The sequence below is a fragment of the Fukomys damarensis genome, unplaced genomic scaffold (assembly GCF_012274545.1).
Source record: "Fukomys damarensis isolate Sample0158 unplaced genomic scaffold, DMR_v1.0_HiC HiC_scaffold_19, whole genome shotgun sequence".
Taxonomy (NCBI): domain Eukaryota; kingdom Metazoa; phylum Chordata; class Mammalia; order Rodentia; family Bathyergidae; genus Fukomys; species Fukomys damarensis.
Window position 1 is genome coordinate 68,016,329 of NW_022900931.1, and position 11,099 is coordinate 68,027,427.

At 54.1% G+C, this 11,099-nt stretch overlaps 1 protein-coding gene across 4 annotated transcripts in view; it reads left to right on the top strand.

The window, feature by feature from the left end:
* The window catches only part of Smim17 (small integral membrane protein 17), an 8,966-nt gene extending 495 nt beyond the window's left edge, over positions 1-8,471 (top strand). The window contains exons 1-5 of one of the 4 annotated variants that reach the window (XM_033766138.1): positions 7-355; positions 2,403-2,648; positions 3,944-4,023; positions 4,297-4,403; positions 8,194-8,271. In XM_033766138.1, coding sequence (XP_033622029.1) covers positions 316-355; positions 2,403-2,648; positions 3,944-4,023; positions 4,297-4,398 — 468 coding nt within the window. In that variant the 5' untranslated portion in view covers positions 7-315 and the 3' untranslated portion in view covers positions 4,399-4,403; positions 8,194-8,271. Of the gene's footprint in view, positions 1-6; positions 356-2,402; positions 2,649-3,943; positions 4,024-4,296; positions 5,255-8,193 lie in introns of those variants that run through there. The other 3 variants (XM_010616878.1, XM_033766137.1, XM_033766139.1) reach the window with 3 other exon arrangements.
* Positions 8,472-11,099: the final 2,628 nt, after the last annotated feature.

Sequence of the window (11,099 nt, forward strand, 5' to 3'; positions counted from 1 at the left end):
CCCGCGAAGGAGGGAGGAGAGCGAGCCCCGCGGCCAGGGCGTCCCGTCACGGTGACCTGTTCGCTCGTCCGGACGCAGGCGGCAGACGATCCCGACCGGGTTTCTCCGGCCTGACCCCCACCCCTTCCCTGCAGTCCGTCCGGGCAGTCAGAACCTGCGCGGTAGCCCCTCATCCCACAGGCAGAAGCATTGAGTTGTGGGTTTTAAAGCAATGTCAGCTTCACTTTTCATGTTTTTTTTTTTTTTTCCTTTTTTGATCTTCGATTTGTTGTGGGAAACCCCGTGAGGAAAGGCCTGCCTGTTCGCCGGCTGAGCATGGAGCGGCTCTGGGAAGATATGGAGCCAGGGCGAGAAGGTCAGGGCCTCCGGGCACAGGCATCTTCTCTCAGGAGGTTAGGGAGAGGGGGACACAGCTGTGCTCTCTGCCCACGACTGGGGCACAGAGATCAAGTGCCCGCCTGTGACCCTAGCACCGTGGGAGGCTGAGGCAGGAGGATCAAAATTCCAGCCCAGCCTGGGCAACTCAGTGACTTAGCAAGAGCTTGTCTTGAAATAAAAAATAAAAGTGGGCTAGGGGTGGATGGACGGACGAGGGTTGGGGTGCAGAAGAACAGGGTACACCGGAGGCCCCCAGGCCTGGGAGGTCAGCTGGAGACCATGAGCAGAGGAGAGGAGAGGACCCTGGAGGCTCGGGAGCGTGAGGAAGGGGTGCTGGGCCTGGATGCAGCTGCCCAGGGGCCCTGGCCGGCTGGGTCTTCTGGGCCTGGAGACGCCCGGTTCCTGGGGTAGGCAAGAATGATGATCAATAAAGCAGAAATGGGCAGAGCCTCCGTGTCCATACAAGGAAAACCTAGAACACAGACACGTTATTCATCCAGCAGGAATAAGCGTGATTTAATGGGATCCATACGTCACATTTCTATCACGAGAAGTTCCAGATGTGCTGCCACCGCTGTCCGCTGTTTGGTTCTGGGCCCCTCCTCTGCTCTTTGGCCCCAGGGACCGTTGCCCGTTTGCTTTTCCTTCTTTGCAGGAGTATTTTAAAGCTAATTTCATTTTTTTATCAGTACATGTTTGTAGCCCATGACAGTTTCATTCCTTGTGCGGAGCCGGTGCGTGGCCTCAGCACATCTCAGTTTCTTTCCTTTCCCCGCCTTCCCCTCATCTCTTGGTTCCAGTCTCGTTTGCAAAAGATCTGTCCCTGTGTTTCCTACCATCATCTTTTTCTTTGCTTTTTATTGATACTTAAGTCTGTCATGTTTTTAAAAACCCATGCGATATTCAAGTTTGAATGTTGGATTTATGTCACTTAACATCTCAAAATGCACCCTTTCCCTACAAATGACTCAAGCTATCCTTCTTTATGGCAGAGTAGTACTCCACTGTGTGTAAACACCACATTTCTGTTATCCGTTTGTCTGTTGATGGGCCCACAACAGCATGCAAGATTTTACTGAACATGGATGTGCATGGATCACTGTAGCACGGTGTCTTTAACTCTTACAGGTAGAATCCTTAGAAGAGGAATAGCTGGGCCAAATGGAGTTTCTATTTTTAGTGTTTTGAGGGATCTCCATATTGATTTCTGCACTGGTTGTGTTAGTCTACATTTCCCACCCACAGTGTAGTAAGGTTTCTTATTCCCTGCAGCCTCATCAGAATTTGTTATTTGACTCCTTGGTGGTGGCCATTCTTTCTGGAGTGAGGCAGAATCTCAGTGTTGGTTTTATTTGCATTTGTCGAATGGTCAGAGATGTTGAACGTTTTTCATGTATTTATTGTCCTTGTGTCCCTCTGAGAAGTGCCTGATCATTGCAGTGCCTACTTTTTAAAATTAGGTCTTCTGTTTTGAGAATCTACTTTCTTTGACCCTGAAGTATATTTCAGACCCTGGTCCTCTCTCTGAGGAAGGGTTGAGTAAAGCTTTCCTGTTCTGTTGGCGTCTCTTCACTCTGGGCGGCTTCCTTTGCAGTGCCAGAGCTTTTTGTTGATTCTTGATGTTATTTTTTGTGCAGTTGAAGTTCTGTCCAGAAGTCCTTGCCCACGCCCATGTCTCCAGGGCTTTGCAGGTTGAGCTGTACATGCCCAGGTGTGGTACTCTGTTCTTCTTTCCCCTTTGTTTTCATTACTGGGAATCGAACTCAGGACCTTGTGCTTCAAGGCAGGCAGCAGAACCACTGAGCTAAATCCCCAGCCCTGTCCTTTGTTTTCTTAACCCATTCAAAATGCTGTGTGCCTCATTCCCTTCCCTCCCTCTCCTTCCCCCTGGAATGCAAATTCTCCAAGGTCTGGGACTCCGTTTTGCCACAGCACTGTTTTTGGCACTCAGCGCAGTGTCTGGCACTCTCCCTGCCTGCTGCACCTTGTCACTGTTTGCAGAGTGACTATCTGTCAGTCCTCAGGTTCTGACTTCTGCGTCAGGGAGCCACAGGACCTTGGCACAGGAGAAGGAGGAAGAGGAGCCATCTTTGCAGCCTCCCAGGAGATGCAGAGCCTCAGGCCTGAGCAGATGCGGGGGCTGCTGGAGCCCGAGAGGTCGAAGATGCTGCTACCTCGAGAGAGCTGGGCCTGGGAGAAGCTGTCACAAGTCACCAAGGACTGGGCGGCCGTGGAGGTCGGGGCCTCCAGCTGTGATGGTGAAGAGAAAGGTGAGGGAGATGGTGCAGTCTCCACAGGGCCTAGAGAAAGCCCAGACATCCCTCCCTTCACTCCCTGAGCCGACAGGTTTCTGTGGAGCATGAGTCATCAGTGTCTGCCGTGTGACAGATCGTCCCAGGTGGCGTGGCAGCACACACCTGTGACCCCAGCACTCAGGAAGCTGAGGCAGGAAGATCTCAAATTCAAAGCCACCCTGGGCTACACAGTGAGACCCTGTCTCAAAAACAATAAAAAACAGGGCTGGGTACATAGCTCAGTGGTGCTGCACCTGCCTGGTGAGTGCAGGGTTCTGAGTTCGATCCCCAGTACCGCAAAAACAAAAACAAAACAAGAAATACAATAAATAACAGCAACAAAATCTCCGCATCACCCCACACGTGGGGCTCAGCATGGCAGCCACTGATGGCTGAGGGCTCTGTGGCCAGGGCGCTCGTCCCGTTGCCCACCCAGCCACAGTGCCGGCAGGAAGCCTTGCTCCTTGCTGCTCTGCTGGGTGCAGCCCCGGGGCTGGTGATGAACCGTGGTCCAGGTCAGGGGCGGTGTAGAGGCTGCGATTGAGGCCACGGTCGCTCTGCTGGGACCCTGGAGCTTGAACCCGAGACTGTCACACACTTCTATTGTTATTATTTCATTTTGGGACAAGTTCTCACCAAGTCACTAAAGTTTCTCAGACATGGCTCAAGCCTGCAGTCTTCCCGCCTCAGCTTCCCAGAGTACCACACCTGGGTTCAAAGTGCCTGGGGCTCTGCCGTGGTCGAGCTCAGACCCCCTGAGCAGAGCACGAGAAGAAACCAGGCCCTCCTGAATGCCCGCAGTGTGCCCAGCACACGGGAGCCAGAGGTCAGCACGGCTCTCTGGAGGAGCTCAGTCCAGGCGCGGGCTGGCTGGCTGGTGACCCCTCTGCGACAGAGGGCCGAGCGAGAGGGCAGGCGGGGCCGAGCTGTCCACCAGGTCCACCCGTTCTCAGGGTAACGCTGACTGCGGCGCAGGGCGAGGGGCGTCGAGGTGCTGGGCAGGTGGAGGACGGGGCAGGGCACACCCATGACCCCGTGTAGTCTTCCAGGCAGCTGTGGGCTCTGAATCCAGGTTTTCAGCCCTATCTGAAGCGCACAGGCCATTGTGTGTGTGTGTGCGTGTGCGAGTGTGTGAGTGTGTGCATGTGTGCGCGTGTGTGAGAGTGTGCGTGTGTGTGCGCGCGTGTGTGTGATAGCAGAGGGAGAGAGGGTGCCGGGGGAAGACAAGGTAAAGTCCCACACTCACGGTTCCTTTCTCCTTTCCCACCCAGACCTGTCTTCTCCAGAGTCTGGGTTTGCCCAGGAGTGGAGCTCAGTGGAGGAGGAAGATGAGGAGTCAGAGGATGCCCAGGTACGTGGGTTTCTCCTCCTCAGATACCTCACCTGCACCATCTCAGCGACTGTCACATAGCCCCGGTCTGGAGTCGCTCTGGCCCGTGGAAGTTCCAGGACGAATCTTGTGGGAAGCAGGATCTGTTCCTGCGGCGGCCGCGCCGAGAGGAAGGTCTCCACGTGGCGTGTGTGTAACTCCGCTCAGCCCTGACTCGTAACTGCACCCACCTGTCCGCTCACTGTTCTAGTGATTTTCAGTCCTGTTCACCATGTTTCTGTTCCACATATTTAGCTGCCCATCTCCTCCCTGTACACCACCAGCCTGTCTGTCTCCGCTGTGCCTGTGTCCATCCATTGGCCCAGCCCACCAGTTCTTCTATCTTCTGTCTTTTGACCGTGGTAAGGATGTGGCTACTTTTCGCCCTCCCTTATGTCTGCTCTCTCCTCTATCACTGTCTGCCTGTCCATCCACCCGTCCGTCTATACACCTGCCTGCTGCTTCACCCCTGCGTACACCATCCCTTCCTCCATCCGTCCGACCCATGTACCCACCCACCCATCCGTCACTAATCGTCGAGCAGGTCTTACCCAGATACTGTCAGCGAAGGAGGCAGAGTTATCGATCACATACATTTCACTCAAAGACATAATTTCTGAAGCACGAGGCATTGGTATAAGAGAAAACAGCAGTGGTTATTTTATTTATCCATTTATCTGGAGTGTCAGGAAATCACGTAACTACTTTCGGCCACACAGGAGGGCTCTGTCCCTGTCCCGATCGGATGTGGGTCGGCTCAGCCCAGAGAACGAACGGGCTCCCTGCTCCATGGGGAGGGAAAAGGGGCGAAGTGGACACCAGGAACCACAGAGCAGAGACCGTGCTGGCCCAGCGGGAGGGCTCGAGGGGCGAACTCGTGTTCAGCAGGCAGCTTTTGTCCTGAGTACCCAGTGAGGAGGAGACGCCAGGCCCGGGGTTTCAGGACCCGGGATGCCTTGCCTTCCGCCCTCCGGGCCGCGGGAAGAGCGGGTGCCCAGGCGAGGAGCGTGGTGCAGCCAGACACATGGGGGAGCTCAGAGAAAGGACAGAGCTGAGGGAGCTGCCGATAAACCCTGGCCGGGTGAGTCTTTCCTTCCCTGCACAACTACTCTGGGAGCACCAGCGGTGCGTGCAGAGGTGCAGTGGTGGACGGGACAGGACGGTTCTGTCTCCGGCAGGGTCTGGCTGAGCAGGCCGACGGTGTAAGGCGGGACGAGGGTGGGATGAGCAGGCCGACGGTGTAAGGCGGGACGAGGGTGGGAGGTTGAGGACGGCGGGCTGGCGGGGGGGGGCAGGTGATCTCCTCTGGGAGTAAAGGCCGAAGGGCGGTGAGCAAGCCTGCGGATGTGGGGCCCGGAGGGAGGGCGGCCTCGCCCCTGTGTCTCCAGGCGGCCACTACCCTCTCCTTGTTAACCCAGCCCCCTGAGAGCGCATACTTGGGTCAGCACGATTCCTTCTTCCTAGGGAGGGAAGCGGAGGCAGAGAGAACCAGAGGCCTTGGGTGGAGGCCACACGGCCAAGCCGGCATGGGGTGCGGGGTGTGGAGTGGCTCAGGGCCCTCCTGACTGTAGGGTCCCGGCAAGGCCAGGGTAGGCCTGGGCTTGGGCCTGGGGACAGGACGCTCAGTCCACTGCGGAGACCACAGAAGGCCAAGGCCGGCAGTGCCCAGGGAAGGTGCCCTCAGCACTGGGCCAGAGGCTGGGAGCCCTGGGTGCAGACGCCAACTCCAGGGAGGTGGAGAGCAGAAAGCGCCGTCCCTGCTGTGACACTCCCGGACTCGCCTGAAACGGTGGCAGTGGTGCCATCTGGTGCTGGGTCAGGTCCCTGTCTCCCCCCTGATGCGCCGTCTCGGTCATGGCCTTGGGCCCACGGCCCCACCTCCTGGTCACCAGCACATGGGTTTGGGGATGGGGAGCTCACAGACCACGGCAAGAGCAGGGCAGCGGGGGCGGAGGCCGCAGCGACATCCTCTCCGCCTTCGCTTCCTGTGTCCCTGGGTGCCTTCCAGGTCCCTCCTCCGATGACGCCCGCAGCCAGTCACTCCTGACCCTCATACCAGCCCTTGGGCCAGGACCCGTGCCCGCCGTGCGGATGGGCGAGTGAGGGCAGAGAGCAGGCTGGCTTTCTCCGTGTCACTTGCACGTGAAGGGTAGAGCTGGGGTCGGGAGGCAGTGAGCAGCTAGCACCAGCCCCGCAGCCCGGAGCTGGGGAGCGGCAGCACCCCGCCCTAGGCACCGTCACATGCCACAGGCTCTTGTGGAGAGAGGGAGCGGCTTTCCAGGGGCTCCGAAGTCCCCGCTGGGGACTCAGAAGGGAGCAGGGAGGAGAAGGAAGCCGCACCCTGGGAGGTGGAGCCTGGGATCCCCAAATCGCATCCAGATGCAAGAGGTAAAAGGAGGACACTGAGGCCAGAAACAACCGGGAGCCCTGCTGAGGCTTAGGGGTATCTAGGGGGGAGCATGGTGGGAGGACTGGGGTACCGGGACTGCGCCAGGGCCTTCGACCGGAGCTACTCCACGCCCTCTGGAGACAGGGCCTTGCTCAGTCAGGACCTTCCCCGGGCTGGGCTCACTCCGATTCTCCTGCCTCAGCCTCAAAGACCGGGGACAGGTGTGCACCTCCACGCCCGCTAATGGTCTGCTTCCCGTCCCGTGAGCTCCTCACGCCCAGCCCTCACCTCTAAAGACACTGTGTCGCTGCCTGGCTGGAGGGTGGCTCAAGGCCCCCAGAGAGGACTGAAACCCCAGGTGGCACGGAGCCCTGTACACACCGTGTCCTCCCGCACATCCCTACCAGGGTGGGGTTTAGTCTGCAAAGCAAGAGGGCACAATGCAGGACTAACACTCGACCTGTGCAAAGAGCTTGAGTGTGTAAATGGCGTTCAGCTCCTGCCTGGGCCCGAGGGGAGCCCCGGGTGTGGACAGAGCTGGGCAGTCGTCCTGTTCGGGGCCAGCGTCCCGATGCCCCACGGTCCTTTTTTGAACCACGGGCACAGAGGGACAGCCCGGCCGGCCGGGGACCAGAAGCCACGGGATCCCGTCGCACAGGGCTTCTCATCGCCCGGCCGAAGTACCTGACCCCGGGGCCGGACGGGCGGGCTCCTTCTGGCTCCTGTGTGGGAAGCTCCAGTCCTTGCACGGTCCGCGGCCGGTGGGAGGGTCCGGCCTGGGGAGCTGCTCACCTCCCCGCAGCCAGGAGGCCGGGAACTCTACAGTGAGGGTAGCGACGGCTGGAGGGGGCTGGCAGGCGCACATCGCTCGGGGAGCAGCCCTCGGCCCCGGGCCCCGGCGCCCGCTCGCTCCTCTTCCTCTCCTGTCTGCCTCTCCCCTCCAGAGCAGCCGAGCCCTCGACGTCTGCTCTGACCTGTGTCGACTCCATCCGGAGAGAGTCACACGGCAGGCTGCACGCGGGGGGAGAGGAGCGCAGAGCCCTCGTCGCACGGCCCCTCGGCGGCGTCTCCTGGCGGCTTTCCGCGCAGTGCGCCTGGTCGTCTTCACTCCTTCAACCGTACTTCAGGCCGGAGGGGCGGGAACTCCGGCTGGGCCGGTGGGCTTCGAGGTGTCGGATGGTGAGGCCGCCCACGGTGAGACGACTGGGACCTGGGCCGGGGCCGGAGAGGCCTGAGGTGCGGCGCGGAAGAGACGAGGCCCGCTTTGTGTGGGGCACAGAAACGTGTAGCTTTCCGGAAGGAGGTGGGGCACAGACGGTGAGAGGTACGGCTGGAGTTCGAGACCCGGCCTGGGCCGTAGGGTGCGGCGCACACACATGTGGCTTCGCTTTTCTGGTACCGGGATCGAACTCAAGACCTTGCACTTTCGAGGCAGGTGTGGCGCCACTGAGCTACATCCCGGGCCCAACACGCACATGTCTTGAGGGGCGTTTGTGTAAAAAGGCTGTTTTTGGACTGAGGACTTCATACACCAACGACATTTTCATCCCATTTTCCCCCTGAAACCTCCTCTCTTGGAGCATGTGTGTTACCTACCCTTGCGTATTTGTCTTACTTCTAGTTACTCTAGTACACAGCTTTACATTCAAATAACTTCTCGTTAATATGCTGTTTTGTTTCCATCATACAGTCCTATTTTTCCTCGAGTGATCTTGCTGTTCTCTGTCTTTCCAGGATTTATACTTTCTTCTCTTCTGTTTCAGGGCTTGGTGGAGGGGGCAAAAGCCCCACAACAAACGGCCGTAGTGCTGATCGTGTGTGCGCTGTTCTTGTTCCTGGTATTGACGGGGATGCCTATGATGGTTCACATTTAATTGTCCCAGTAACTAACTGTTTTTCCTGATAGATGCTCTGTGTCAGGTTAAGGAAGTATCCTGGTTAAAAATCAGGAATGGGTTTTGAATATTACCCAATGCCTTTCAAACTTCCACAGAGATGATTTTTTTTTTTTTTTTTTTTTTTTTTGAGACAGGGTCTCACTATGTAGTTGAGACTGACCCGAAACTTGCTATGTAGCTCAGGCTGGTCGCAAACTCACAGCAATCCTCCTGCCTCAGCCTCCCGAGTGCTGGGATTACAGGCATGCGCCACCACACCTGGCTGAGATGATTTTTTAAAAAAATCTTTTTAGGATGAAGTTTTACATTACTGTATTTCATTACAATTAAGACATCATTGACTGTAGAACACATTATTTTATGTACCATTGAGAAAGAAAGATGCTTGTTTTAATTGTAAAATGCCACCTTCTAACTTCAGAGAAGGTGGAAAAATGTGCAATTTTGAATCAGCGAAATTTCATAGATTCACTATCAAACCATGTTTGCATTCTAAGGATTGTGTTGCACTGTCTTTTCATACACTGAATTATTTTTTCTTGATATTTCATGTGAGATTCTTGCCTCACACATCTTCGCATGTGAGATGGGTGCTATTCTTGTGAAGTTTTGGCACAGTGGATAAGCCTGCCTACAGGGACAGTGGAGCAGCTCTTACCCTGCCCTGTGTTTTGAATCATTTCCATAGCTTGAGAAGTGTCAAGGCCTTGCCATTTTGAAGGAATCCACCGATGAAATAATCAGATCCTGGAGTCACAGAAGGGAAATTTCAGCTCATTCTTAGGCAGCTTTCCGAGCTCTCCCCACGCGGCCGGTCTGTTGATACTTTTCACTGCTTGGATTCGTTTTGATGACTTGTGATGTTCTTTTTCCCCTAAGGAATTCTTAATTCGTAGTTTTTCAGATTATTATCTTATTATGTGCGCTATTTTAGAACTAAACAAAACCCTTCTCTTTCTCACGTCTGTGTCCATCACCACTTCTCTGTGTAGATTTCCCCTTATTATTTTTTCATTAAGTTTATGAAAACGGTGCAGTCACATTCATCACTGGGATCTTGGACCTTTACACGACAGATCTTGGTTCTCATTTTTTTCCCAGTCCCCTGCCCTCCCTTCACCCCCTCCACCCTTCCCTGTTTACAGAGACTTTGTTTCCATTTTTTCCTTTTCTCATATTTTTTCTTTTCGCATTACACATGATTCGACTTGTCAAAGAATTATATAATACTGTTTTGCCAAACAGCCAGTATTAAGATCTATTTACATCCATTATTTCTCTTAATTATAATAGTTTTCCTTTACTATCGATTGTTTACTTTTACTGTTTTTATTGTCTTCAGTTTTGAGTGCTCATGTAATCTTTATATTTGCAGTAATAGTGTACTTAGTTTAAAGGTGTTTCTGGACATGACCCTGGCCATACCTTACAGATTGAAAGTTTACATTCTTATGATTTTTTTGTAATGTTCTTAGTGCTTTAAAACTCAGTAATTCTGCTCATTATTTTATTTAAAAATAGTTTTGTTTTCTTTTTTCATAGCACTGTGAACAGAGAATGTGGCCTATAATATACCTGCTTTCAAAATATTTTAAAAAGCTTTTATTGTGTCCTGGAAAATACTGAATTTTTGTAACTGTCTCACAGACATCTAAGATGAGTATGTATTCTGTGTAGAAAACTCTGTCTTTTAATTAACTCAGTCTTATCAATTATATTGTTCAGAATCATGTTATTTAATGTTGGCTCACTGTACCTTCAAAAACCAATGATTTTATGAAAATGTTAGTATGATTGGTTTGGCAATGTATTTTTATAGTATTTGTGGTATGTATTCAGCGGCTGGGTAAGTTGCTGCAAATAAGTCCAGCACTGTTAGTCGTTACCTATCAAGTAACCTCTAAAATCTCCAAGCACAGTCCCCATCCTGAAGTAGGCACTTAATGTCAGTTCAAGCCAACTTTGAGTCTTTTGTCCGATTGTCTTTAGCCAGTGGAATCATTTGCCTGCAAACTCTGCTTGTCTAATACTGGGTGGTGTGACTTTATACTGGGTGGTATGACTTCCAGCTCTTTAAAGCGTGCGTGTGTGTGCATGTGTGTGTGTGCGTGTGTGTGGACTGGACACTCCTTGTGCTTTTCCACGACCTGCCTTACATTCACCAGAGAAAGCCGCAGGGAGAAACGCAAGACGAGCTCTCTTTGTCTTCTTGGGTTGGCTGCACCCAACAAGCCACTAGTCCTGAGAAGAGGAACCCAGAGCCTGTGATCGCAGCACGCTGGGAGGCTGAGGCAGGAGGGTCATGAGTTTGAACCCAGCCTGGACAATTTAGTGACTCAGCAAGACTCGGTCTCAAATTTAAAAGAATTAAACATTGGCTGGGGACAGAACTCAGTGCAAAGGCCTGGGTTCAATCCCAGCAGCAGCACCACCAATAAACTACAAACAACAAACTAAAAGAAGAAAAAAGCCTCTGCTGTTGGGTTGTTGGGTTTGTTCCATGAAGACAAGAGAAGCTCAACCCCTGCCTTGTTTGCCCCTGGCCTAGGTGGGGACACCGCCCGCCCCTTGCAACAGGGCTCCCCGGTTGTTTCTGGCCCAGCGCCCTCCTTTTACCTCTCCTATTTTGGAAGAGTTGGGGAGTCACAGGCTCCACCTCCCGGGGTGGGGGCCTCTTCCTCCTCCCTGCTCCCTTCTGGGTCCCAGCGGGGCACTCGGAGCCCCTGGAAAGCCACTTCCCTTCTTTCCAGCTGGGACCTGAGCGAGTCCCT